The 27862-nt window shown below is 47.8% G+C and overlaps 1 protein-coding gene and 1 long non-coding RNA gene across 6 annotated transcripts in view; both read left to right on the forward strand.

The window, feature by feature from the left end:
* Positions 1-9476, forward strand: part of LOC146180370 (uncharacterized) — a 31440-nt gene extending 21964 nt beyond the window's left edge. The window contains exons 3-4 of the long non-coding RNA XR_014700853.1: positions 4874-5038; positions 7987-9476. This is a non-coding gene — a long non-coding RNA (uncharacterized LOC146180370). The remainder of the gene's footprint in view (positions 1-4873; positions 5039-7986) is intronic.
* A 15384-nt stretch (positions 9477-24860) lies between these two features.
* The window catches only part of Taf2 (TATA-box binding protein associated factor 2), a 60504-nt gene continuing 57502 nt past the window's right edge, over positions 24861-27862 (forward strand). For 3 of the 5 annotated variants that reach the window (XM_084579568.1, XM_084579569.1, XM_084579571.1), the window contains exons 1-6: positions 25117-25279; positions 25620-25691; positions 26008-26099; positions 26342-26460; positions 26535-26632; positions 27516-27559. In XM_084579568.1, coding sequence (XP_084435694.1) covers positions 25145-25279; positions 25620-25691; positions 26008-26099; positions 26342-26460; positions 26535-26632; positions 27516-27559 — 560 coding nt within the window. In that variant the 5' untranslated portion in view covers positions 25117-25144. The other 2 variants (XM_084579572.1, XM_084579570.1) reach the window with 2 other exon arrangements.

A 27862-nucleotide genomic window follows, 5' to 3' on the forward strand; every position in this document is an offset into this window, starting at 1 on the left:
TACCGGTTTCAGGGAAATGAGGGTGATCATTAGCTTACCCGCGGTCTCACCTTCCGGGTATGCTCTGATCCTCAGTACACTTGCAGCAGGGACAGGCTAATCAGCTACAATTAGATTACTGAGCACTATCGGCTAAATAGAGTAGAGTACCCACCGGCAGATAGGACACTAAATAAAATCCAAGAAAGCATTTGGAGGCGCTTACAAACAAACTTCTCCAAATCCACCTACACTGAGTCAGTGGTACCCGGAACAATTCTCAGATGCAAACGTCAGGATATGATATATGATATGATATGACACGGACGTGTCCAGAAATAAAAAAATATAAATGAACAAAGACAGAAGAATTTTCGGAAACTACTGTTGAGCTCACATCCTGATACTGTAGCGATATGAGAGGGACGGTCTTCCGCCCCGCTCCTACTCCGCAGGTGCAGCGTCCTCGCTAGCGACCCGCGGAGGGGAACAAAGGGACAAAGGACGGGGACGACACATAGTTAATACTCGAATGCTATTTATTGAACTTGCAAATAATACAGAGCATGCCGGCTAGCTATACATCAACAAGGTTTTCCTTGGAAGGGCAAGGCTACGTAAGAAGGACTTTTGACTCACCGGCTGGGGAATGGGGGTGCGATTTCGGCGGCGGACATTTGAACGCGCCGTGAATATGGCGGCCGGGATCTCCCGTGCGCGCCGCATTCTTCGGACGAAGCCATACCACGGCGTTTGCCGCGGGAGGCGGCGAGAGCGTGCGGTATTTACCGGTCGCTTCGCCGTTGGGAACCAGAAGATGGGCGGTCGTGCACGACGGGTCCTCCCGTGTGCGCAGCGTACTCCGTGCCCGCTATCCCCCGGCATTTGCCGGGAGAGGCGGCGGCAGACGACCGCTCTCGCTGCCGGCTGGATCCAGAAGCTTTCTCTCGTCTTCTCGCGGGAACCCGCGTAGACGTCTTGGTGGCGCACCCATCGCTGGTCTCTTTCCCCCAAGGGGAGGTATTTACCTCCTCTCCCAGCCGGCGCTGCCATGAAGCTCGTTGGGGTGGTGGTGGTCGGTCGCGGCGAAGGGGAAGGAAACTGGTTTTCCACATCCCTCCCTCCTTTAATGTTCACCTATGGTTGTGGAGAGCTGCTCCTTGGACGCCATCCGAGAGGTAAACACCAGGCTTAGCAGGCGATCCAAACGTTGGTGTCATCCGACGAGCAGCAAGGTGAAGGGACCCCCTCTGTCCATCGGCAGGTCCCAGAAGCCAGCGTGACGGGAGGGTGTTGTTCCCGCTGGCGCGCCTTTGTTGGCAGGTAGGGGTTGGCCTCCTCTCCCGTCAAGCCGGACTGGTTCCGTGAGACTCCGAGCTTCGGTGATTCACGGCCTCAGGGCAGCAGGCAGGAACGTAAACAATGGCAGCAGGTCCAGGCGGCTTCACTTGATACCTGCACAACCCTCCGGATCTCCAAAAAGGTTGAATAAATTGAGCAAAATGACCATTTGGTAAAATGCGGGCCAATGCGAGTGCCAAACAATTTTATCCGGCACCGCACTGCGTTCCGTTAATCCGAACGAAGCACGGGCATCCGCGGTTCGTTTGCCGGCATAATCATCTGGTTCCACAAAATTTCCGATTCTCCTTCTCAGCCCAAAAATACCAAGTTCATTTGAACGAAGTTAGCTTTCTCTAATTAAGCGAGATGTTCGGCTACAGCGAGGTCAATATAAAACAAGCAAAACGCATTTGCGCATGCTGTATGCCGCGGTTATACTGTCTTCCGACGTGCGACAGGCAGCTCCCAAAAAGAGCCTTAAGCCTATTCGCTCTAGCGTTAAGGACAATAGCTAGAACGCAGCGCCGCGAGGATGTGCATCTCCGCCAAGGAACCCAGGGTGACCCTACTCGCTCGCTGCCATCCAAAGGCAACTTTGAGCGAACGGCGCCCACCGCGTCCAGCGGTGTCGGAGCGCCCCGGTGCTTTCCGGCAATCACAGCTGCAATACCAGTCAGCCGATTGCGGCACCTGGCTCCCAGAGCCAAAGAGACAGAAGAGGGAATATTTACAACTATATACAAGAAAAGTAGGGCTACCGTCCCGGCTGAGGCACTCACTCGCTTCCGGCGTGCTGTTCTCCGTGGACGGCTCGGTCTTGCGCTTCATGTACAGACCTCGTGGCTGCACCTCTCAAAGGTCTCGGCACACACAAGCACACACAAATAAAAATGCTCCACACACACATACACGCACGCACGCACGCACGCGCACGCACACGCGCACACACACACACACACACACACACACACACACACACACACACACACACACACACACACACACACACACACACACACACACACACACACACACACACACACAAATACATGCACGACCATTTGTTCTCGCTGCAACTCCTCCCACCTCGCCGTCAAGAAAGCATATTAGCCTTGGACAAAAGACGGGGACGACACAGTGGCAATACTCCAATACTATTTATTGCACTTGCAAATAATACAGAGCATGCCGGCTAGCTATACATCAACAAGGTATTCCTTGGAAGGGCAAGGCTACGTAAGAAGGACTTTTGACTCACCGGCTGGGGAATGGGGGTGCGACTTCGGCGGCGGACATTTGCACGCGCCGTGAATATGGCGGCCGGGATCTCCCGTGCGCGCCGCATTCTTCGGACGAAGCCATACCACGGCGTTTGCCGCGGGAGGCGGCGAGAGCGTGCGGTATTTATCGGTCGCTTCGCCGTTGGGAACCAGAAGATGGGCGGTCGTGCACGACGGGTCCTCCCGTGTGCGCAGCGTACTCCGTGCCCGCTATCCCCCGGCATTTGCCGGGAGAGGCGGCGGCAGACGACCGCTCTCGCTGCCGGCTGGATCCAGAAGCTTTCTCTCGTCTTCTCGCGGGAACCCGCGTAGACGTCTTGATGGCGCACCCATCGCTGGTCTCTTTCCCCCAAGGGGAGGTATTTACCTCCTCTCCCAGCCGGCGCTGCCATGAAGCTCGTTGGGGTGGTGGTGGTCGGTCGCGGCGAAGGGGAAGGAAACTGGTTTTCCACAATACATATAGGTGTAGTCCGACTGGCCGAACACGCCGCCCGGGTCCAAGGGCTCTAGGCCGTCGAGTAGGCGGATAGGTTGATTCCTATCCTGTATCTGTTGGAGATTACCACCACCACCACGGCACACTAGGCAGTATATTCTAGATACTGTAGCACAGCCCAGTCTTGTTGCCGAAGGTATCCCCAGTCGACAGCACGCCGACTTTAGGCTTACTCGATTTGGCTGAACTGAACTAACTGCACTAGTGTATAGAGTGCAGCAGCTTCGTAATCGTTTTACACTTCTCAAACAAAACGAAAAAGGGCAACGTGAAGTCATCCGCCTCGCCCTGGCCGCTGCTCAGATCCAAGAGATCCAGGTCGACAGCTGAGGGGAGGACATGACTGGTGCAGAGCTGCGCGTCGGTTCCTCGCCAACCTTTTCACGGGTACAAATAAATGTTATTTCTCTCTCTCTCTCTCTCTCTCCCCATAGGGTGCCTCGATGCGCGCACCGGCGGGGGAAGCACGCGCATCGAGGCACCCTATTTTTCCAGTGCAGCATGTACCCCCTGCACCTCGCTATTTCTTTTGCGAAAGTGCAGGCGGGTGCAGGCCTAGTTCAGCGCGAGTTCACCGAATCTCTAAACTGGGCCGGCTGCCAGGGTTGCCAAGTGCAGCGAGTGCAACAAACACGCAGCGCCAGCGGCGCAAGTGTCACGCTGTACATGAACTAAACTTGAACTAGCGCTGCAAGCCATTTGCACGCTCTGGGCACCCCCTTGGATCCTGTCAGAACTAGGGCAGAAAGTGCAGCCAAATCGAGTGGACCTTTCTTGAGGCACAGAACAAAGCTAGAGTGTTTTTAGCAGAATTAACGCGCTAAGATTTTTCTTTCCGAACTCAGCAAATACTGTACACAGAAAGCTAGAATTCACTGCAATGTTGCATTGGTCGCTGTTGTAAAAAACGTATATTTTGAAAATTTTTTATTCGTTATTTGGTGTCAAGAAACTTTGAGGCTTTTGTGCGTTTTTTTCTTCAATTTTTTTCATTATTTTTCATCGCTTACTCAATAAATATGTTGATTGCCACTAATATCATTATGAAGAGGAATTCCTCCCCTACAATTTGATACTAGACAGTCCTGTACCAAGCGAGTTTAATTAAAGAAAAAAATATTAATATGACACCACCCAAAAACCACCACTTTTCCCGCGGGTAGGAAAGAGTTAAGGGATCTATGGAAAGGAAAGTAAAGGCAGTTGCATTAAGCGATAAATAGAGGGAAGACCAGTGTAGATGAAGGTTTGGTTTGTGGCGTTTAACGTCGCAAAGTGACTCAGGCTATGAGAGACGCCGTAGTGGAGGACTCTGGAAGTTTAGACCACCTGGGGTTCTTTAACGTGCTCTGACATCGCACACCACACGGGCGCCTTGCTTTTCGCCTGCATCGAAAGGCGGCCGCCGAGGCCGGGATTCGATCCCGCATCCTTGGGAACAGTGGTCGAGCGCCTTAACCACTGCGCAACCCCGGCGGGGCAGTGTAAATGAAGGAATCCCCAATAATATCCTAGCGCAAAATAAAGAAATTTGACTTGGAAGGAACATGTAACGCGAAAAGCAGATGATGATAGTCTGCTTTTGTGAGGAAGGAGAATTCTTAGAAAAGCAAGCTTAGAGGTGGGCTGCAGAGGATCACACAGGCTAATGAGAGCAGAAAACATTTGAGGACAGAATGGGGACGGCGATGGTGGAGGCCTTTCCTTGCAGTGCACACACCTGGAGAAGTGCATGGTTGTGAACTGCTGTGTACTATCTACTTCTTGGCTCCAGATCCCGCGCCCTACCTCCTGCAAGATGAGGAAGCTGAGAAATCCCGCAACTTCAGCCTCTCGAAAACGCTGCTGAATGCACGGGAGCTTGCTTTGGCTTGCTTGCTTCGTGGGTGGACTATTCATGCCACTGCCCATGTCCGACCTTCACTTCCTTATATGAAAGGTAAAAACTAATAATTCGTTTACAGGAAAGGAAAGACATAATATATGTCACACTTTTTATGTGGACACCTGAACTGTAATTGGAGGGAGGTAGATGGGAGGGAAAGAGGAAAGGGAGAAAGAGGTAGCGTGCATAGTGGCAGTAATTTCGACCACCTGGATATCTTTAACGTGCACTGGCATTGCACAGCGCACGGACGTCTCTCCATTTCGCCTCCATTGAAACGCAGCCACCGGCTGTCGGGTTTGAACCCAGGCACTCCGGCACAGTAGTTGGGAATATTAACCACTGCGCCACCATGGCGGGAAAGGTACTATTATTAAACTTGGCAGCATGACCATATTGTAAGCGAATAAGTTTATCAAAATATTTCAAAACAACTTCAGTTTTCTATGTAGAGAGAAAAACTAATGGCTCCATATTAATGGTTCTCATTTCTGTTCTTTGGTTCTTTGTTGGTTTGTTTGCGAAAGGAATACGCTCTTATTTGCTCCCAGACATAGTGACATGTGCTGGTGGTAAGGTGAGCGACCTCCTCCTTTATTTGCTTCTCTGTGCTGTAGTAGAAGAGAGATCAAGGAGTGGGACTACAGCTTTCTTCTGATTGTTCCCTCGTTTTGACAGACACACTTTTTTAAAAATAATTGTATACAAAATTTGGAAAGAGGTACATTCATTATACGTGGAGTGATAAGTACAGCCTTTGCCAAAAATTTAGAGCCCGGGAAGTTTGCTTCTGAGCCGCGTAGTGGCGCTGATTTAGCTCTAGTGGAGTTCCTTCCGGAGAGGGTAGGACAAAAATATTCTTTACCATTTAGAGATTTGGAACACTGGAGGTGCATTACAAGCCACAAGAAGTGACTGAGAGGCGGACTCGCTGAACTCTACATTTTTGACAAAGACTGTATATATTATCGAAAAGTGATATTTGGGAAATTAACAAACGCATTTATTTTACAAATGCATTAATGGCACAGGTCACAAACAGTAGTACATTTATATACCTATTTCAAGTTATGGTTCCATTTTACACTGTCTAGCATTTGACTGAGGGAGCCTAGGTGTCATCGAGAACAGTGACTGCCAGTAGCTGCCGTATAAGGGCGCTGCGGAAGGTTTTTACACCGCCTTTAGGAGTGTGCGATTAGATTAATAAAACGTTTATTCGGGGCCTGCAGTAGAACGCACGCTCGCGCGCGCGCGCTCCGGACGGGGTCTACGTCGTCCTCTGGGCACCGGCCGCGCGGCCTGGGTCCCCGCTCGCCGTGGCCGGCTCGCTGGTTCCCTGCCGGGCCAGCGCCTTGATGACCTGCTGGACGGCCCAGAGTTGCTCCTCTTGATTGTCGCTCCCTGCGGCTGCTTTCAGTCGCGGCGGGATCCTCCCAGACTTAGCTTCTTCCTGGTACTTGGTAGAATTCCACAGCATGTGTGCGAAGCCGGCCGTCTCTGTTCGGCAGACTCTGCATTTGTCTGTCGGGTGCGTCTCGAGATACATTCTATGCATCAGCGACGGACTGGGGAGTGAGGCCGTCTGTCTGAATAAAATGGCTTGCTCTCGAGTGTGCGAGTTTGCCAGGAAATTGGCCAAGCTGCTTTCAATTGAATTGCGAGACCCACCTTCTGCATGTGAGCAGCTTCTTTCTGCCCGCTTGATACATTTTCTTTGTCTACAAGTTGTGCAGAATTACCGTGGGCTATGAACAGACACACTTTTGCTGATATCCACTGCAGTAAAAGCTCGTTAATTTGAAATTCACATGACTGGGAAAGCATTTGAATTATTCGAAGTTTGAATTATCGAATGGTCTTAAAGAAACTGATAAGACAAATTTGCATTATGATAAATTTACTGTTTTACTCCCCTAATGACCCCCTCGGGCAGTGAAGCCACCTTCCAATTTTGCCACTGAGAATTAGGAAAAGAAAAGAAGCATTAGTCGATCATTAGCGCGTCCCTTCATTTCGCGTCGTCACAACGCATTTATTCAGTGTGCCAATTGGTGCAGACTGACTTTCAGCGCAGCGTTAACATCACGGCGGGTGCCGTCCACTGCCACAAAATCATTTCGCGGTTGACCGTGTGCTTTCGTTGACTGATGGGTAGAAGGATTTACTGAGTGTCGCAAAAAAAAAGGAAGTTTTTCAGGCTAAATGATTCGGTTCTTTTTATTTGGGGCCTACAGTGCCCATCCTCGATAACACAGTGCATGCCCATCCTTCAGTACAGTATATACCTCATTCGGCCTCCTAACCTAACTAAGCCCTATGACATCCCATTTCACACCCTCTAGTTCCTCTAACAGAACTGCTAAACTAGATTCAGTAGCTAGGGTTCTAGCGTTAAACATTGCCATCATCATCATCAGCCTGACTATATCCACTGCAGGGCGAAGGCCTCTTCTATATTCCTCCGATTAACCCGGTCCTGTGGGAGCTGCATCCACTTGACCCCTGCGAACTTCTTAACCTCACCTGCCCACCTAATTTTCTGCCGCCCTCTTTTCTTCCCTTGGAATCAGATGCGAGCTTTTCCATGTTCCAATTAAGGACTGATAACAAAGCACCAACATCTGTTGCTGATTTAAAAAAAATGCTTACTTTGCACAAAAGAAATTGTGATAAAGGGTATATCTGCAGGTGAACCAACATTATAATGCCAGCACCAACAACAGGTCACTACTTGTACGATTTCACAACTGTACAAAAGTGAGACAGCCAATGGGCTAACAAATACGGAATTGATTGGATGTGTCTTTTAGCTGGGCAAAGCTGTTTTGCCAATAAGTGTACAAGTTCTTTGATCGTACACATTTGCTTAGAGATTGTAAGGGGAATTGGAAGAAAAAAAAAGCACTAGCAGCAATTGTCCGTTTGCTTTTTCTCAAGTTTTCTGCATACCCGTAGCACCACATACTGAATATTTTGTTGTTTTCCTTTTTCTTCACTAGTACAAGGACCGGATGCCAACAAGGCTTGCATTATCAGGTACCACTGTGATCATATCATGTGAAGAAGACGCCAAGTTCTGCATGTGTGCAAAGAGGAGGGGAGTGCCAGTCATCTCGGCAGAGTTCATGCTGTCAGGACTGTTACAGTACAAGATTGACACCGATACTCACCGTCTCATTGTTTAGGTCAAGGAAAGCTGTGATATCAACAAAATAATGACACCAGTGAAAGGAGGAGGGACGGGGCTTCAGTTAATGAATGCGACACTGTTTTGTGATATTTTAAAACGAACAGCTTCATGTACCACCTGAGAGTTCAAACTTTTTTTTAGGACCACAGTGCTTTTTTAAATGTTTTTATGTTTTATGTTTATTATGTTCTTATGTTGTTTGAACAAATGTATAGACTACCAAGAACTGGCATACTATATGCACATTGTTTGTATGACAAGCTTCCTCACATTGTCGTGTCTGCTATGAATTGTTAAATTTTGCCACTTTTTCCTTCTTCAGTTGCTATGACTCCAGATTGTAGAAAGGTATATTTGCTATGTTGATGTTTTTTGTTTCAAGTATAACCATTTTTGCGTTTGGTTTCTTCAGCATATGCACACGCCAGCATGTGTATACACACGTATTGTTGTAATGGTAGGGCCCATCATCGTCTGCAGATTTTTTTCACCCGGTTTCCTTTACGTTCACTTTTCTTTAAGCACAGTTTTTATCTCTGCCCGATTTTACCTGCTTATTTCTCAATCAATTTGCTTATCTTGCCCGCTTGTGTGGAAAAGTGCTGCATCAGTGCTTTCAAATAACTCTCGCTCCTATGCTGTTTTATAATCTCCTCATGAACTGCAGAATGGATTCTTTGAAAGAATCACTATGCCACCAATAAGCTTCATTTTTAACAGATGCTACGCAGCAATTATGTATGAAATAGAAAATGATAAGAAACGGGATATGTGTTAACATGTGTGTCTATGCTTCGAAATGCAGATTTCTACTGTGCAGTTTGTTTCAGTCAGTTTATTTAGTAGTATAGGTAAAAATATTCTTAATCCTGAAATTTCAGTTGAATTTTTGTTTGGTACCATTTTTTTAATGCCCGCTGTGACGTTCATGAAATCATTAATTTCCTAACTTGCAGTCTTTCAAAATGTTATCCACTGAAAATGCTAAGAAACAGTGAAAGTGTGACTTTCCTTATAAGACACATTATGGTTGGATTGGATGCTTACATGTCGAGTAGCTACTCTTGTGCAGATGGTTTGTGTGAAGGAAGGGTTTGAGAAGCAATTTCAGTTTTGAGGACAAGAAAAGGGCAGAAGGTCGTGGCCGAGTGGTTTGGGCGCCCGTCTCGCCTGCGGGAGGTGGTCAGTTCGAAACCCGCCGCCGGACACCCACCGGTAAAATTGGGTACAAGCGTCCCCCAGCCTGGCGCCCGGCTCCTTCAGGGGTGTGCGTTTGGAAGAGGCTCTGCTAACCCTGCTGTTGTGCTCCCTCGGGGGCTTAGTTTCGAACAACCAAAAAAAAAAAAAAAAAGGGGGCCACATACTGGGCTTTTGCCGCGCGAGGCGGGCTTATTGTTGTCCGATGGCGGAACTGATCACTACCACATCGGCGCAACTATTTAGGCCGTGACACCTTTTCCCAAGCATTTCACCCCAGAAGAGCCGAGCACCAGGCCGGGGGAAAGCTTGTACCCATTGAAAAACCGGTGGGTAACCGGCGGCACCAGGGATCGAACCCGGTACCTCCCGGATGCGAGGCGGATGCTCTACCACAAGGCCACCGCTTCGGTAAAGAAGAGTTTAGCTCGCCAAACAGTATCCCCCAGGCTTACATGGGATCGCCCAGGCCGAGCCCCTTCCCAAGAGCTAAGTCCCACGAAATGGCGGACACCCACGCCGGGGACCGCTCTTGTCCCAGTTTACGTCTGGTCATCGTCGAGCTGAAAAACTAATCCTGCAGCTCTCCCAGCGCGCGTGGCGGACTTGTCAACTACTGCCACCGCGTTGGTCGTGTTGTGGGTCGCACCCACGTGCTCGGGCAGGCGGGATCGCAACACCCGTGGTGCACTCCCATGACGTGCACCCCTGCCAGAGGCCTTCGCGCCCCCGACTTCGGTAACTTTCTTCGTGCTGCGCTCCACGCGAGAGCCCGATTCTACCAGACTAACTCAGCTTAGGCTTTGTACTGCTTTCAAACTAACAGGTTCATCATGATAGCTTCGATTGAACACATATTTTCCTAGGGTAGGACATTGGAAAGGTAACTAGTTTTTTTTAATTGCTGGAGCATGTGACTCTTGATGAAACAGACATACTGATTAAGGGCTCATCATTACCTGCAGCTGCTACCACCAGACATGATTTAAATGTGCAGATGTGCGACATATGCATCTGCAAGTGCCATAAACCATAGGCCATTAGTGAGATTCCACTGTTTCACTCCCAAACTCGCTAAATTTGAATAACCACATATTTCATATTGTATGTGTTCTGTCTCCATCAAACTCAAACTGTTGGTTTAGTTTACGGGGTTTACCACCCCAAAGCAACTCAGGCTATGAGAGGCACCATAGTGGAGGGCTCCGGGAATTTCGATTGCCAGGGGTTCTTTAACGTGCACTGACATCACGCAGCACACGAGCACTTTGCTTTTTGCCTTCAACAAAAAGTGGCTGCTGCAGCCAGGATTTGACCCCGCATCCTTAGGCACAACAATTGAGTGTCCTAACCACAGCAACACTACAGTGGGGCCTCAAACTGTTGACTATCAGCCTTAACTTTAACCAGACTTGCTGCACCTGACAGTAGTAAGTGTAACTGCTTAGCGGCCAACAAAACATTATAGGTCAATAAGGGCTGCATGTGCTTTCATATCTGAAAGCACATTCATTCTACATAGCATGCACTTGAACCAGCTGCACAGGACATTCGCCTAAGTGCATCATTTTGCACTAAGAGATCCATATATTTTTTTAACGATATTTATTATTGGGGCATCAGCGGGGTATGTGATGAAGGAAGGGAAATCACTATTCATAAGCCAGAAACCGCGCCTCCATGCGACAACAGCTAGCGGGGAGGACGTTGCTCAGCAAGTTTGGCAAGCAGCAAGATTTCCACGCCATCCAAGGTCAAGTATCCTTACAACTGCATGCCCGTCATACAAGCCTCAATTTACAGACGAACCCGGGTAATTCGAATTTTCGTTACATCGAACTCGGCCGGAATACCCCTTTGAAAATTCCATGTAAAAGTATAGGAAAGTTGCGTCGTATATCTAACTCAGCACCACGCACTGGAAAATGCACCTTTCCCACAGACGATCGCATCACCCTCGGTCGTTTGCCACATGACGTTTTCAAGCCACGTGCAAAATAGGAACGAGAAAGAACCGGTTCGGCGAAGGCCGTCAGCGCCGCGCCCTTTCCCCGAAATGCGCGCTCAAACACCGCATCTGCGGTGCATCGTTTGCAAGCGATTACGTGAAGGAACGAGAGGGAGCCGGTTTGGCAACGGCCGGTGTGGAGCCGAGCCAATGCAGCCGTGGTGTTCGGGAGAGGGGAAATTTACAATGCTATACAGCGAAGCGCAAGGGTGTGCCCATTCTTCTGCCGAGCTTTCTTTCTCAGCACGCACTACGCATTTCACCTAAGCCGTGAGCAGCGTCACCTCAGCGAGCAAGAGTTCATAGACACGTGGAGCAGGCCACCGATTATTTGCGAGGTTTCTGGGCGTACCATTTTACCATACCGTGATCCGCGATCCGCCACCGTGACACTCTACCGCTCGTGGGCGGGGCGTACAAGCTGATTGGTTCCGATGCGCCACGTCAATGTGCCGGGGCGAGAGAGAGCATCCAGGCACCCTACCGACATCTAGGGGCTTTACCGATATCAAGTATGTGGCGCCATCTATCGGCATGAAAGTGATCTGGGCATGCGCAATGGAACGCGCGGTGACGGTTCACGGTAGCGGATCGCGGATCATGGTGTGCTAAATATCTCTAATATGAAGCCCTTTAAAATTACAGTTGTCCTTCAGGACATCCGAGGTCCAAAGAAGGTCCGGTCTCCCTGTGTTCGGCCTGCTATCACAGCGGGGACCTTAAACACAGTTGGCATAGTGTTCGGTGACTGCTGTGTGCGTGTCACCACACGACTGCCCCCTTGCCAGGTCACGGCCGTCATCCCGAAACAAATACCTCCGCCCCCCGGACATCCGGGAGGGAGGGGGGGGGGGAAGTGCCGGGGATAATCTATGAATGATGACGGGCAGATAGGTTATGTGAGACCTTGAGGTGCGGCGCCTTCTGGTGCCAAACCTCCTCCCATCTGACAACGGCACCGAAAGCTAGCTCAGCCTGTGGCAGACAGAACGCTGGACGCTTTCTCCAGTGTGTGCCCTCTATGCGCGGCTATGCACGGCGAGTGACATCCTGCTGAACGTGCAGCGCAGCGATGGCGCCTGCGGGTGTTAGAAAGCAGCAGACTTTTTTTTTCTCTTGTTTTTTTTTTTTTTTTTGCGAGAATCGGCTATTATCTTGCTGAACGTGTGGCGTAGTGCAAGCTATGACGGCTGCGCACATAAAAGGCGACAAATTTATTGTTTTTGTTTTCTTTGCGAGATTCGTCCATCCTTGCCGTGCTGAACGTGCGGCGTAGAGCGTAAGTTATGGTGGCCGCGGGAGTTAAGAAGCGACAGATTTGTTTTTCTTTTTTGCCAGACGTCGCATCCATCCTTGCATATCTATAATCAACTAAAGCTCGCGGTCAGCTGCGATCATGTTACCGACTTTTAGCATTGTTCGCTTCAAACGGCATTTGCAGCTATCACGCTTTCCAATAATTTTGTGGCAGTCAGAACCATCTAGTCTAGGTGGTTCTGGCTCCTCCCGCCTCAAGCGCGGCGTGATAAATCGAACCAGGCTTGTTGTAATTAAGCCACAACGGTCACTCTGCTAAGTTCGCTCGCCGCCACCGCAGGGGCTAACATAAAAAAAAAAAGATAAACACGCGGTTACACGCCGTGACGCTATCGCTGCCCGGCATCTTGGCGCGCTGCCAGTAAATGAGCTGCGGTTGAGACGGCGGAAACTGAATGACGCGCCACCGACTAACGCTTTTTTTCTTCTTCAAATTCTCGGCGGCAAAAGTGGCGGGTGGGTTTATTATGCGAGTGGGTTGATTACGCGACAAATACGGTACCATTTTTCACGACAGCAAGCGGCGTTCCAATCCGATTTCTGTATAACGAAATATCGATATATCGAACTATTTCGCGATTCCCTTTGAGTTCGATATATCCGGGTTTGACTGTATATGAATTAACCATAGGAGGCAGAAACACAACAGCGGCCTTGGTCATCAGATATAGCGAGAAGGCAGGGATCTCTCCCACCAGCATGTCGCTACTCGCACAAGGCCAAGTGCTGGCGAGAGTATTTGCTCTTTTGAACTTGTCAAATACAAACAAGATCATTATGTCATATGGTTTCCTGGACATGAAGGGCTTGAGAGAAATGAGGTGGGGCATGGCTTAGCCCGAAAAGTATATAGTTAGCCGGGCGGACCACCAGCCCCACCCATACCCCATTCTCTACCCGGCATATATGGAGATTGTCAGGAACACGTGAGGCTGGAGAGACATATATACCCCACTCCACACAAGGAACTGGCAACAACAGAGGCAATTGATCTGGCACCTCATCCAAGCTATATATCAATATATATCAAGAGTAATGCACCTCATCCACTACAGCTCTGTTTGCCCAGGTGTGGCACCTGCCTGGGGGTGCAGAACAAAACCACAGAACTTGCCTCAGACAAACACATATATGGGCAGTGGGAGGCGGCACTGCCCAGCGAATACTTGGACGTCCAGCTAAGGGTTGTCCACCTGGTCCGTGAAGCAGCTAAGCCAGCAGAGCTCTGGACTTAAAGGAGCCGACCAACCTGCTCGTGATTTCCCCGTTTCCCATCCCCCTTTTCCTTCATAAAGTTTTATCTCGCCTCACTCTACATTGCATGTACTTGAACAAGTGTGCATCTAATTGGGCACTAGAAGATTCATATGCTTTTTTATAAATATCATCTCAGGGGATACTGTGTGAAGGATGAAGTGATTAAATGAATAGAAAAAAAGGTTTGCTGATTTATGATGTCCACTGGAGTGAGCGATGATGTGGTGCCTGCGTGCAGGCAATATATGAAGCAGTATTTCTCGGTGAAAGACCTGAGGTGCCGGATTCTCTTAAGGTTTCGTTTTGGGCAATCCCACAAGTGGTGATTGTCAGCTTCAATATTTTCGCATTTGTATATCGGACATCCTGAGCGGATATATAAAGGTCGCTGAATGATGCTACGTCCGAATGACGGCAGGGGCGAGGGCAATCCCGACCGAGATCCAAAGCGCAACCTGCTCTGCGTGGGTGAGACCGCGGGGCAGGGTTACGTGCCGTGCGGTGCCGGAGGTACGTGTTGCTTTCTTGATAAAAAGAAAGCAGCATCCCAGGTGAAAATTTTAACTGGTTTAAGGAGCGAATTTCCAGTTGAATTCTAGTTGGGGATCCATTGTAATCCAGTTGGGAACCAAATGGGATGAAACAGAAATTTGTTCCTTAAACCAGTTGGACCAGTTAGGAATTTCGCTTGGGATTGTCCAAATTAAGACGCAGAAGCAATGGTGAGCCTGGGGTCATGAGCTGGGTCACTAAAAATCTGCATGCCTTTGAGAAGGCATGCAGCTCACCTATACCTCTCGCTTCCATGACTCTTGAGTTGGCCTTGTGTATCAGTTACTGCAAGCGGATCACTTGCCTTTAGTGCCACCGAATGCAGAGTAGACTGTTTACACAGTACCACCAGCTGGAGGTATCGGCATTCAGGCCTGTTATGAGGCTTTTATCAGAGATGAAAGAAAAAAAAAAATCAGTGGTTTTGACTAAGGACAGATGCAGAAGCAGTTAGCACTTGTTTAGCTGAGCTTTACTTCGTTCAGCTTCCTGTACTACTTCTCTCATGAAGGCCTTATAAGACATTTAGTGATATAAAGACTACATACGAAGTGCTCAATTAGCATTTTTGTACGTGCACTTGTAAAATGCAAAAACAATAGTTCCTCGAATTCTGAAAAATACACCTTGCCCAAGCTATAAACTGGCAAAATTTCGAGGACAGCGAAACTAACTGGCCGCAATCGCCGATTGTCTTTTGATGGCCGGAGTTAAATATGGGCCTTGAAAAGCTGTCGGCTTGTGATATGATTAGCAATTCCTAATCATTCATGATAAAGAATATATATGTTAATTCGCGCAGTTTAATTCTTACCCAGAAAGGGACTGGCTGGTGGGACAATAAACATGTGCGCTTTTCAAGGATTACGCCATCAAAAGTCACTTGACGAGCTCACTTTAATAACGCAGCGTTTGTCATCAGTTGCGCTATTCTTGAAATTTTACTACTAATTACTACGCGGTATGCCTGGGCAAAAAGTTATATTCTTCTGAATCTCAAGAACACCAATAATTAAATTGATGATTGAATGTCCTTTATTGAATGGGGAATAATCAAATAGTTTTTTTTTCTTTTCATCTTCACGCTTGTATGAACAGTAACATTTTTTTGTGCATGTGTCTTGGGACAGTCTTTCGCGCGAAATAGGTGTTAAATGACTATATACACCAAATTTTGGGGGCATTTTTCTTTTTGTTAATGATGCGTAAGTCATCACTGTATATCGATCCGCACGCAGTTGTCACAATTACGATCGCTAAATAATTTATAATGGAAATTTCTTTTATCACCAGTTTCGGTTTCGATATCCGAGAGATGGCTATGACGTCACAATTATATCGATGCGCGGCATAAAAAAAACAGCAATATAATCGCTCATTCTTCACTTGTAATGATTCGTATTCTTGTGGCAGGCTGTCTTTATATTTGCAGTGAATTGAAATGACACAGCAATGGGTACATCTCAGTATTTTCATGAATGAATGAATGAATGAATGAATGAATGAATGAATGAATGAATGAATGAATGAATGAATGAATGAAAACTTTATTTCCACCGAAAAGGAGCCCTTCATCTCCCGCCCCCGGCACGCAGGCCGGGGAGCGGGTCAGGAGGGCCCCGCAGGCTGAGGTCAGGTGAGGTTACAAGCACTCTTCACGGCCTCAGCCGCTAGGCGGGTCGCGTGCCGCTGAACGGTGGGATCTCCGCTCCGCAGCCAAACCTCCCAGGCTTCTCTACTATCAATGTTAATGCCGGCGCCTGGGGAATCGGCGCATTGCCATATTATATGATCTAGCGTGCCTTTTTGTCCGCAATTTTTACGTTTAGAATCTTCTTCCTCCCCGGTCTGTGTTAAAAAAACCCAGACAGGGCAGATGTAGTTATCGGCTTGTAATCGCCTCCAGATGCGTGCTTCATTGTTAGTGAGGGACCGATCTGGGGGAGGGTATACTTTTCGATCTAATTTGTAAGATTCTGTGATCTCACTGTATGTGATAGCGCAATCTTTAATTCCCTTGCATTCGGGCTGTTCTACCGCTGCCCGGTGGTAGAGATCTCGGGCCAGCAGGTGCGCAGCTTCGTTGCCAGGGACAGATTCGTATGCTGGTATCCATATGATGGATATGGTTCTAGTAATGGGATTTGTGAGAAGAATCTCTTTGGACTCCTCTGAGATCCGTCCTTTTGCAAAATTCCAGACAGCCGTTTTGCTGTCGCTGATTATAGTTTTGGCCTGTGTATCAGTGCATGCGAGCGCTATTGCGACCTCTTCAGCTGTACTAATGTCACGGGTGCGTGTTGAGGCCGCAATTTTAGGTGCACCTTCTCCATTTACTACTGCCGAGACAGCTATGATGCGTCTACATAAGCAACTTCATCGACTGCTTTGCGTTTCATTCTTTTAGCGATGGCTTTGGCTCTGTGTTCTCTGCGTTCTTTGTTGTAGTCTGGGTGCATGTTTCGAGGTAAGGGTGGTACCAGTATGTGTTCCCTTATGTTGGGTGGGATAGACGTTTTCGTCTGTGGGCCTCTGTCTGATTGGAGTCCGACCCAGTCTAGGATGGCTCTGCCTGTCTCCGTCTGACTTAGTCTTTCCAGTTGAGAGATTCTGACAGCTTCAGTGAGCTCTTGCCATGTATTATGAATCCCCATTTTCTCCAGCTTCTCTGTTGATGTGGAGACAGGGAGGCCTAGTTCGCGTTTGACGCATTTTCGAATTATGACGTCGATTTTTTCACGTTCTGTCTTTTTGAGATTGAGAAAAGGTGTGGCATAACATATGCGACTGATGATGTAGGCCTGTGTCATTTTGAGTAGACTACGTTCCTTGAGACCGTGTCCTCTAAGCGCTACTTGGGCTGAATATGCCCGTAACTTGGGCTGCGTAGTTCTCCAATTTTTTGATGGTGTTTGTGTTCTGCCCTCTTGCTTGGAGGATCATTCCTAGGATTCTAATTTCCTCTACTTGTGGAACCGGGTATAGTTTTCAATATTTATCTTTATGTCTGCTTTATTCTTCTTATATTTGGGGTTGTAGATGAATAGTTCTGACTTTTGCGGCGAGCAGGATAGACCGCGTTCCGCAGCGTACTCAACCACCTTATTTGCGGTAGCCTGGAGTTTGTTCTCTATTTCTGCGTCGCTACCTTTATTTATCCAGAGATTTATGTCATCTGCGTACATGCTAAATTTTAAGTCCGGTATTTGCTTTAGTTGTGCTGGTAGCCCCCTCATAGCAATGTTAAATAGAAAGGGAGACAAGACAGAGCCTTGTGACGTTCCCTTGCTACCCAAGGTGATTGTGTGTGATTTGGCGCTTTGAAAGCTCATGGTGACCTCTCTGTTAGTGAGAAACTCTTTGATATAGTTATAGGTTCTGATTCCAACCCAAACTTCTTGGAGACCTTCGAGCACTGCCTTATGCTTGACATTGTCGAAGGCTTTGGTTAGGTCAAGTCCGAGAATAGTCTTTGTATCTGAAGATTCATGTGTTATGATATCATATCTAAGTCTGAGCATCACGTCCTGTGTGCTTAGCCCCGGCCTGAAGCCCACCATTTCGTGTGGCCAGAGGTTCTCTTGCTCCATGTATTTGGTAAGTCTCGTCTGAATAACGCGTTCCATTAGCTTTCCCACGCACGAGGTCAGTGATATGGGTCTTAGGTTTTCTAGTTTTGGCGGCTTCCCCGGTTTGGGTATGAGGACTATACTGGCATTTTTCCATGCCTGCGGTAGTTGTCCAGTCTCCCATACCTTATTCATGTATCCTGTCAGGGCTGTGATTGAATCGTCGTCTAGATTTCTGATAATAGTGTTCGTGATACCGTCAGGTCCTGGGGCTGATCTTGTCTTTAATCCAATAATGTCAGCTCGGACTTCAGCCCTGGTGATGGGGGCGTCTAAGTCTAGGTTAGGTTTCCCCTCATATGCTGGTAACGTTCCGGTTTCCGTTTGTCCAATGTAGATTTCGATTAATTTACTCATCAATTGTTCGTCCGAGCCTTCGAAGGCATGCTTAAAGGAGTATAGACACGTACATTTTCTGTTCCGGTATTTTTGCTTTAATCGATCCACAGTGGTCCAAAACAGAGGGACTGCGACCCAAAAAGCCCCAGCACAGATCAATTAATTTGTTATCAGTGCATTTATCAGGACCAGTTTCGGTTTCGATCTCCCAGGACCCGAGCGCGCGATGACGTCGAAGATACGAGAACGCCACACGAGCGCTCCCTACTGGCAAGGTTGGTGATCGCGTAAACACAAAATCTGATGACGCATTCGGGTCGCGTTTTTCGTCTGTTTGCTGTCGCACGTGCACGAAAATATCGTCGTCGAGCAGCGCTTCAGCGTAGCATAATTAGTACTGCGACGTTGTTTTGCCCAGTAGCGTGGATGTTACTAACATTGCCGGGCACTTTAATCCCGACCCGCTCGCCTGCGACTCATGCGACGAAGCAGGAATCAGCAGCAGCCACGAAAGCTTGGTGGGTTGACGCGCAGGAAATGTCAACTAGTAGGAATGTTGAACAAAGGAACCGTGAAGATGCTGCTTTATCAGTCCGGTTGGCCAACGCTGTGAGCCAAGCTGTTCTAAAAAAAAAAATTACCGACGATTACGTAACTTCCTAATGCCAAATTTGAGCGCAGCAAATAAGCTGTTTCACCTTTTCGATAGATTGAGGCAAAGAAATCGAGCAACACATGTATGCGCTATCACAGAATTTTTTAGAGCGCTCGAAGAAAGGAATTAAGTTCGAGCCGGCGCTTTGATAACCGGAGACTCACAGGAAGAGGGGGGGAGGGGGGTGGCGCGGACAACGCGATAAAGGGAGGAGGGAAGAGATAGCAGCGACTGACTGATGCTGCTGACGCCGATAGTGAGTCAACCCCAGCTGCGGAGTTGGTTTCAGGGACAACGCCGCCGATGCCGACGCAAATAATATGATACCCTCGCTTCCGCAGCGCCAAGAACCAGGTCTAGCCGTGGGAAGGTGGTCACGTATTCGTCGACGTGCCGGGGCCTACGTGAAATAACCGGCGCGTCGGCAACTGAAGAGCACCCTATCCGCCACACAGAAACAGGGGGGGGGGGGGACCCTACCCTCCTCTTTCTGCATGGCGGCGACGGTGTTCTATGCGGTCACGTTATCTTGACTCTCTAGCGGCGTCAGCGACATCCAGCGGTACCAGTCGGTCGCTGCTAGCGCTGGGGGGATGAAAGGGGGGCGGAGCTGGTTACGAGGCCGACGCCGACGCGACACCCAGGAACGGACGCCAAAGAGCTGCGCTCTAAAAAATGTTTTAGTAATGATGCGATCAGCCACCGTAACCCGTAAGCTCTCCCGATGGCTCCCGTGCTCACGCCTGTTCACGCGTTGATTGGTCCCGACGCGGCAGGCCTGCGTGCCGCCGTCCAAGCATGTGGCGCCATCTGGCGCAGTCAAGGCAATCTGGGTGCGTAAAGCCGTGGCTCATCCACACTGGAGTTGGAGCCCGCGTCATCAACTTTGTGAAATCCTTCCTGAGTAATAGAACCTATGAAATTCAAATCGATACCAACCACACGGCACAACATTTTACAAACCGCACGGGTGTGCCTCAGGGCTCAGTCATTTCCCCCACCTTATTTAACATCGTCATGGCGAAAATCGCATGGCAACTAAACAAAATCGATGGCCTATGGTTCACAATATATGCGGACGACATCACGCTCTGGACCACGTACCGTAATACGGCTCGAGAACAAACGGAGACGCTGCAACTAGCACTAGATACAATCGAGATTGAACTTCATTCTACAGGCATGCGTCCATCCCCAGAAAAAACTAAATTTCTGGTCATACATCCACCGCCTGGCGGCGTGGACGTCAACCTTCACTTCGGCGGTCAAAACATCGCACAACCCCCCGAAGGTTATCTCCGGATACTTGGCGTTCCCATTAATCAGCATGGTACTGCTAAGGATTGGATCCTTCAGCTAAAATCTCAAGGAGGCCAACGCTCCACTTAATCAAACGGCTCAGCAGCAAGAGTGGGGGCGCAGGGACGGAGGTAGCGCGTCGCCTCACCGTCGCTATTCTGCTCGCTAAGCTCCGCTACGGTGCCCCTTACTTTGACTTGACCGCAGCCAATTACAAGACACTTGGCTTACTTTATAACTCTGCCTTGAGGGTTATAACTGGTCTACCCGTACACACGCGCATCACGGAGCTCCACAGATTCGCTCAGCTCCCACCAGTGAATGCCCTTATTGCTACGCACCGAGCCAATCATGAAACTCGCCTGCGTCACACACCCAACGGGCATCGCCTCCTCACTCTAATCTTTGACGAAGCTAACCTACACTTGCCCATATTGGACCACCTTACAACACCATGGATAGAAACATTGGTAACAGATCCAAAATCCCTTCCAACCAACACCAAAGGGCCAGGAAGAGATCACCGACAACGCCACATAATTGATACACAAGACCAGCACATCGATCTCCGCCGCCCTATATCATGACGATGACACCGGCATCACGTTTGTAACCACAGCTTACTACCAAGAGGGTTCACAGCTGCACGCTACTAGCCACAGTGGTTGCAGGTACTGGTCCGCAACTGAACTCGAATTAACAGCCATCGACGAGGCCCTTTAACACTGCACCAAAGGAACAGATCGTTTCATCCACATATACACCGACAGTCAAGAGGCTATAAAAACCCTGCAAGCCCGTTCTTACAAGACCTCAGTACAACACGTCATCAAAGAGCGCTGCCGATACCTGCGAGAGACCTCACAAGTCTCGGTACGAATTCATTGGACACCTGGACATCACGCACAAGGAACTGGGAACAGAATGGCCCACGAGGCCGCTGGCGCGCAGCTAGAGGAAGACCGCCGGCATAGCCTTGATGTGGGCCCGTCCAACTCGGACCACCCTTACTGTTCTCCCGTCTCTTTCATCATACCGGACTCTGTCATCACGCGGCTTAAACATGAGCGGAGGGGTTTGTTGCGGGACCTTGTCCCCGGTATTACTCCTCCGATCCCTTCCGGCCTCTCTCGTCCAGCTCAAGTTCTAACTCACAAGGCGCGAGCCGGTGCAGCGTACACACCGGACATTCTGAGTCAATGGCGCCGAACCAAGATCAGCTGCCCCAACTGCCCTGCTGACTCCGCTGACCTGCAGCACTTGGTCTGGACCTGTCCTGTCACGGCTGGCCTCCGCGCACGCTACACATCTGCTCACCACATTCAGAGTTACGAAGACTGGACAGCCCCCAATATCAACGCCAAGCGCAAGCTTAGTGCCCTGCTAGACTTCATGTCGGAGTCTGGCGCCCTCAACCTCACCTAACCCACCCCCTTCCCCTCTAGGCCTCAGGTCATCCTCATGAATAAAGGTTTATGAATGAATGAATGGCCGCCGCGATCGGCTCCCAAGTCATAGCTGCCTCAGCATCCGCTATCGGTAATCTAGCTATCGCACATCGCTGTTCATTCGCTTACATAACTATTTGTACAAAGGAATATCAGTCACGATTAAATTGCGAGGATTATTCGGCCAATACGGAGGTCCTGGTAGAAATATTTACAGTGATACAAGCGAACTTTTTTTTTCCGACAGCTGTTGCCCGGTGCGATGCACCTGATGTCAGCTAGCTCCGTTGCTGAAGGCGTCGCGCAAAGCAAGAAATTATTTTACGAGATGGGCAGTAAAGCGGCGCTAAACTCCGACGTTTTTTGCAGCGTTAGCTCGGTCCGAAGCGCCTTTCGCTGGCGCTTCGATGTGAAACCAGCTAGGGCTAGCGACATCTAGGGTAGGCGGGGAGCGGCGCAGTATGTTCCCGGCGCGCCATCGACAGGCACCGTTGCCGTAAGCCCTGCACTTGTGCAGGCATGCTGTTGGGGCCTGAGTTTAGCAGGCAGTCTCCATACGTACACCGGTGAGGTAATTGTAACATGCACTAACGAAGAAGCCATCGAGTAAAGCGAGCAGAAGCGGTGTTCTTTCTCAGGGCACGGCCGGAAGCGGCGGCGGCGCTGTTCGAGTGCGACCATGTGTCGTCACTGCTCTTTGCTTTGCCGACTCCACGTCACAGTTGTTTGATGACGTCATGTTGTTTACCTATGTACACGTTTTCGTCACAGAGATGTCGATGCCAATGGGTTTTGAAAAACGAAGTACTTGCCTGGCTTGTTTTTAAAATCAAATTAAAATATCTTCGCGGGAACGTGCGAGGTTGGGATTGCTTGGGGAGCATCTCTGTATAACCAAGAAAGCAATCGTATTCCTTCCGATGCTTCAAGAAATGGTGTCTATACTCCTTTAACTTTAGTTTGATTTACGTTGGCTTGTGCTTTAGATTTTTCCGGATCGAGCATGTGTCGTAGAATGTTCCATGTTTTGGAGAGGCTCATGCCTTGTTCCATTTCATCACATCTGCTACACCAGTTTTGTTCATTTAGTTTGATGGCGTATGTCTCCATCTCTTTATTATGTAGAGCTAGTGCTCTCCTAATATTACGGTTCCATCTTTGTGTTTTTAGGCTTTTCTCTAGGTCCTGTTTCTTGTTCCACATGTGTAGGAGTTTGCTATCGATACTCGGCGGTGCATCTTCGTCTTCTAGAGTGACTGTTGCTTCCTCCACATGTTTCTTTAGCGTTTGTGACCACTTATCGATATCGTCGATTTTCTCAATTCCCTCGGTCTCTCGTATTTGCCTAAATCTTTCCCATTCCGTGATTTTGGGTTGTTTGGGTTTTCTAATTTTGATTCGTTTTCCTAATGTGAGTGCAATAATGAAGTGGTCACTACCTAGGGTTTGCTCGGTGTTTTTCCAGTCCGCTGTACTTACATTCTTGCTTAAGGTCAGGTCGGGGGTGGTGTCCCTGCTGACGCTATTACCCGTGCGTGTGGGTGCATTTGGATCAGTGTGCAGGGTGAGTCCTAGTGTTTGCATGCCTTCCCATAATTGTCTGCCCTTGGGATCCTGCTGATTGTACCCCCATTCCTGATGGGCTGCAAGTCACCGGCTATGATAAGCGGGTTATTTCCTGCCATCTTTAGGGCTTTTCGGAATAGGGCTTGAAAACTAACTTTCTTTTGCTTCGGAGTGCTGTATATGTTCAAGAGAAAGATACTCTTTCGGTCTTTTTTTTCCAGTGATGATTTCAGTTAAAACTGCTTCTATATCCCGAGATGTGATCTCGTGATTAGTAGCGGCTATGTTTCTCTGGATAAAAGTCGTGACTTTGGATTTTTCGCCCCTATCGCTGCTGTGGCTAATTGATATCCAAACAATTTGGTTGGGTTTTTCCCAGTCTCCTGTATCATGATAGCTATGGGTTTGTCGGCAGTTTGTTCTATGTATTGTTGCAATAGCGCTCGCTTTCTCTGGTACCCTCGGCAGTTCCACTGCCAGATCGCGGAGTTGTCTTTCTGATTATGGCTTTTGCCCATGATTGTTACCCATTGTTTCTTCTAGTTTTGCGATTCTGTTACTGGATTCAGAGAAGGCCAGTGATGCTTCCTGCATTTGTTTAGTGAGATTTTGAATCTGCACTTGCATCTGTCCCTGAGCCCCTAGAAGTTGCTGGATTAGCGTGTTAATATTCTCGAGTTGCTTATCAAATTTGTCATTACGTTGTTCAAATTTTCTATTAAGGGTTATAAATGGATCGGTCTCTCCCCCTTTACGCTTCTGGGGTGGCGGCCGGGTGAATTCCAGATTCATACAGTTTGATTCCTCGGAAGTAGAATTAGTAGCAATGGAATTTGTGGTTTTTGGTACCTCATGTGATTGATTTGCAGGCGGGCTGTTTACTCCCTCGCGTGACCTAGACTTGACTGTGACGTCAAAGCCATAGCTCGGCTATTGAAACCGAAACAGGTGATAAAGAAAATTTGATTATAAATTATTCAGCAATCGTAGCCAAATGTTACGTGGTGATCCGTGTACAGTAATGTTCTAGGTATCATTACAAATGATAAAGCACGAACTCAAAAATTAGGTGTCTATAGTCCATAAGTGCTCACACCAAGAAATAAAATATTCTTTTTTCTATGCCTATCATGATGCATGCTATAGTATAGTGAACTAGAATACCTGAATGCCTACGCTGTCACGCTGTTGAGTGGTTAAGTCATGAGGCCATGTGACATGACCGCGCGCAGCAGCAGTCAGCAATCATGAATAATCGCACAAGCTGGCAACAAAACAAATGCAATTTTGCTTTTGTGATAAGGAGCTCATATCACTGTAAACATGACATTTTGCATCAGGAAATAAACACGAATAATTGCTTATAGGTAAATACTACTCGAGGCACTGCGGCAGTACTCGCATTGCCTTCGCATTCGGATCGGTGTGGACATCACGCGTTTTCCAAGATGGCAGCTTTGTGGTGCTGTGCCGCGCCTGGACAATGTCTGTCTGCACTACTTCATAGCTGTTTTTTAACATAACAATACATGTCGGCGCATTAGCAAGTTCCCACAGACAGCATGACACCTGTTAAGATAAAGAAAATTGAGAAACCTCATGAACACCAACGACTATACAAATTATAAGTACACGTTTCTCCATCTGAGCGATGACCCTGTTACAGGTGTTAAAATCGCGGAATATTTTTGCTTCACTGCATGCCCACGACCCAGTCACTCTTGGTCGGTCAGTTTAGTCTAACGTGCGTTTTTTTTTTGTTGTTGTTGTTGTTGTTCACGTCCCATCAGGTGCTGTGTATCACCAGCATTAACTTCCAGAGGCAGTCGCTGATCGTGAGTGAAACTACATTTCTTATTTCCTTTGCCGACTGCTCTCGCGAACGAAATGTGTCATTGTGGCGCCTTTCTATGAACACAGCTAAAATATAGCCTTTTTTACAAAACGAGTTTGTACCCCCAGAAAGCGATCTAAGCGTAGAAATACATCTGAAGCGTCTTTTTCTTTTCTGCTCTTTTGGAGATAACTCTTAAAGTATTATAAATGAAAATGCAGCTTTGCCGGTCTGTCTAAGCAGATTTAGCTCGGTCTGTGTATTTGTCCTCGTAATCGGAGGGTGCAATATTCAGTTGTCTTACGTAACCGGTCATTTGTGCTTTATACCTGTGCTTATAGGGCTTTGTTGAATTGACTTTGATACCCACCAAGTCCGACCTGCGATGGATCAGGATCAACTGCAAACAAAGCCATATCCTTCCAACGGTGCCTGCTTTTGATTATGATTTATTCATTTCAGAACTCTCTACAGGTTGCAATGCTCTTGTATTACAGGTGTTTAACACATTGCGTAAGGTGTGGTTATGTGTTTGCGATGGTTCAATTTAAGAATCTTGTGTTGTAATGCTAGGGCGTTGATACAACTTGTTTGCATGGTTGACATTCTGTCTTGGCTGCATGAACTGAAGAGGCTGCCTTTGTACCCTCCCTATTATGTTAATATTAATGTAGAGCATGTTGTAGGTCAGGCACTATACTTTGACGTTTACTCCTTAACTGCCAATTACGTGTCTACCGGATCCGGATCAACGACCAAGTCGAGTGTGTCTTCCAGTACAACGACCCAACGTTGGACATATGCCCCGGGGAAAACAAACAGTATGTGTGTTGCCATTTGCTATCATCTCGGAGTCCATTATTAGCAAATGTTTTTAAGTGAATGGAAGTGTTGAGTAGAATTCTACTGCATGTTGATTCATGTTTTCTTCTCTCTCTCTCTCTCTTTTTTCTTTTTTTTGAGGTAGAGTAGTTTTTTATAATAGCTTTTGTTGGCTCGGCATTGCATTATGCAATTAGTGTGCTCCAAGTGAACATCGGTTTGCTTTACTTTTCTTTACTAGAAGAAACATCGACACCTTTTCAGCAGCTCATATGGCTGCTGTCAGGTCGGTCGACCCTGGTTACGGAAATGGAGAGCTGTCGGTCAGAATTCCGTCAGAGGCAGCTCACTTTGTTCAAGGTGAGTGAGTTTTGTATGTTAGGCTGCAATGATCATTTGCTAATTAATGTGCGTTTGATGCCTTTCTACTGCAGAAGGGAAACCCTTGCGTGTCAGCGTGGAGTTCTCCTTGGAGAAGCCACAGGGCGGAATACATTTCGTGGTTCCTGAATGCGAGGGAACTCTCGCTGAGGTAAATCTTGACTGTATCCTTGTCAATGCTGCCCTCGTAAATGTTGAAATGTTATGCTCATGATAATTAAAAGCAGTTGCTTATTTATCCGTGTAAACAACTTCCTAAATTGAAACAACAATTTAGACTTCAATGCACATGCAACATTCAGATGGCGGACATTGATGCAGATTACGCCTGCGAATGTTTTCTGTGTCACACTTTTTTATCTGTGACATCCAAAATGAGGTGAAATGTAAGTGATGAATAAATAAGGTAGAGTAACATTTGGTGTTTTTCAGATTTGAAAAGTCTATTAAAAGCATGTCTTTTCGATCTGCAATAAGACCACAAAATATATGAGCCTTTTGTTTTGCTGCTGACGTCCTCAGTTTTACTTGAATTCGCAGTAGCAGCTTAAAGTTGGACGCTGAGGAAAAATAATAGATGACCTCTCTCGACAAGGTGCCACATGGTAATTGCAAAGTGGCCACTCTCACTGTAGAAAGAAGCTTTTATGAAATAGAAAAGTACAAAAAACAAATATAGATGTCACTGTCACTGGCTGATGCTGCAAGTAAACTTTGTGCGTTGACACTGGTTTTGGGAGTGTGCATATGCCGGACGCACACTCCACCACTGTTCACTTCAAAGTAGTAGCAACCTGTACCTAAGGATGTTGCAAATTTGAATCAACTGATAAAAAGATTTTTCTGGCCGGTAAATGCAAGTCTTCCTAGAACCAAACATCAGTGTGCCAGGAAGAGCCAGAAATTAAGTTTATCAATCATTGGATTCAGCATCCTCAGTGTCCCTTTGAGAAGCATTTTGGGGGCTGTCTTGATGACTCCATCCTCTTCACTATTTTTTGTGCTGCGTCTTCACTCCATGATCTCTCTTGCAGCGTGGTGTTCACATGTTCACCTATGGCCATGAAAACTCCTCAAGGCAAGTTTTGTTTTTGCATGAGTGCACTATGCTTGAACCTAGGTTTTCTTCCTGGCCAATTTCAAATATGTCTTCTGATAAGGCCATTCCTGCGTGTAACGGTTCCCTTGCATAATATCTTTGGAGGAGTCACCATAAGTACAGCCATAAATGGAGAAATCTCATTTTATTTGTGTGAGGCATCCTTGTGCAGTACCACACAGTTGGAACTGAAAGGATTCATCAGCTTTCCAATATACTACATGGCTGCACATAATACTGCTGCCTGCCTTTTCATGCTATCACAAGCTTTTTGCTGTCCCT

This window comes from Amblyomma maculatum, chromosome 9, assembly GCF_055883805.1.
Source record: "Amblyomma maculatum isolate TAMU_Amacu chromosome 9, ASM5588380v1, whole genome shotgun sequence".
NCBI classification, from domain to species: Eukaryota; Metazoa; Arthropoda; class Arachnida; order Ixodida; family Ixodidae; genus Amblyomma; species Amblyomma maculatum.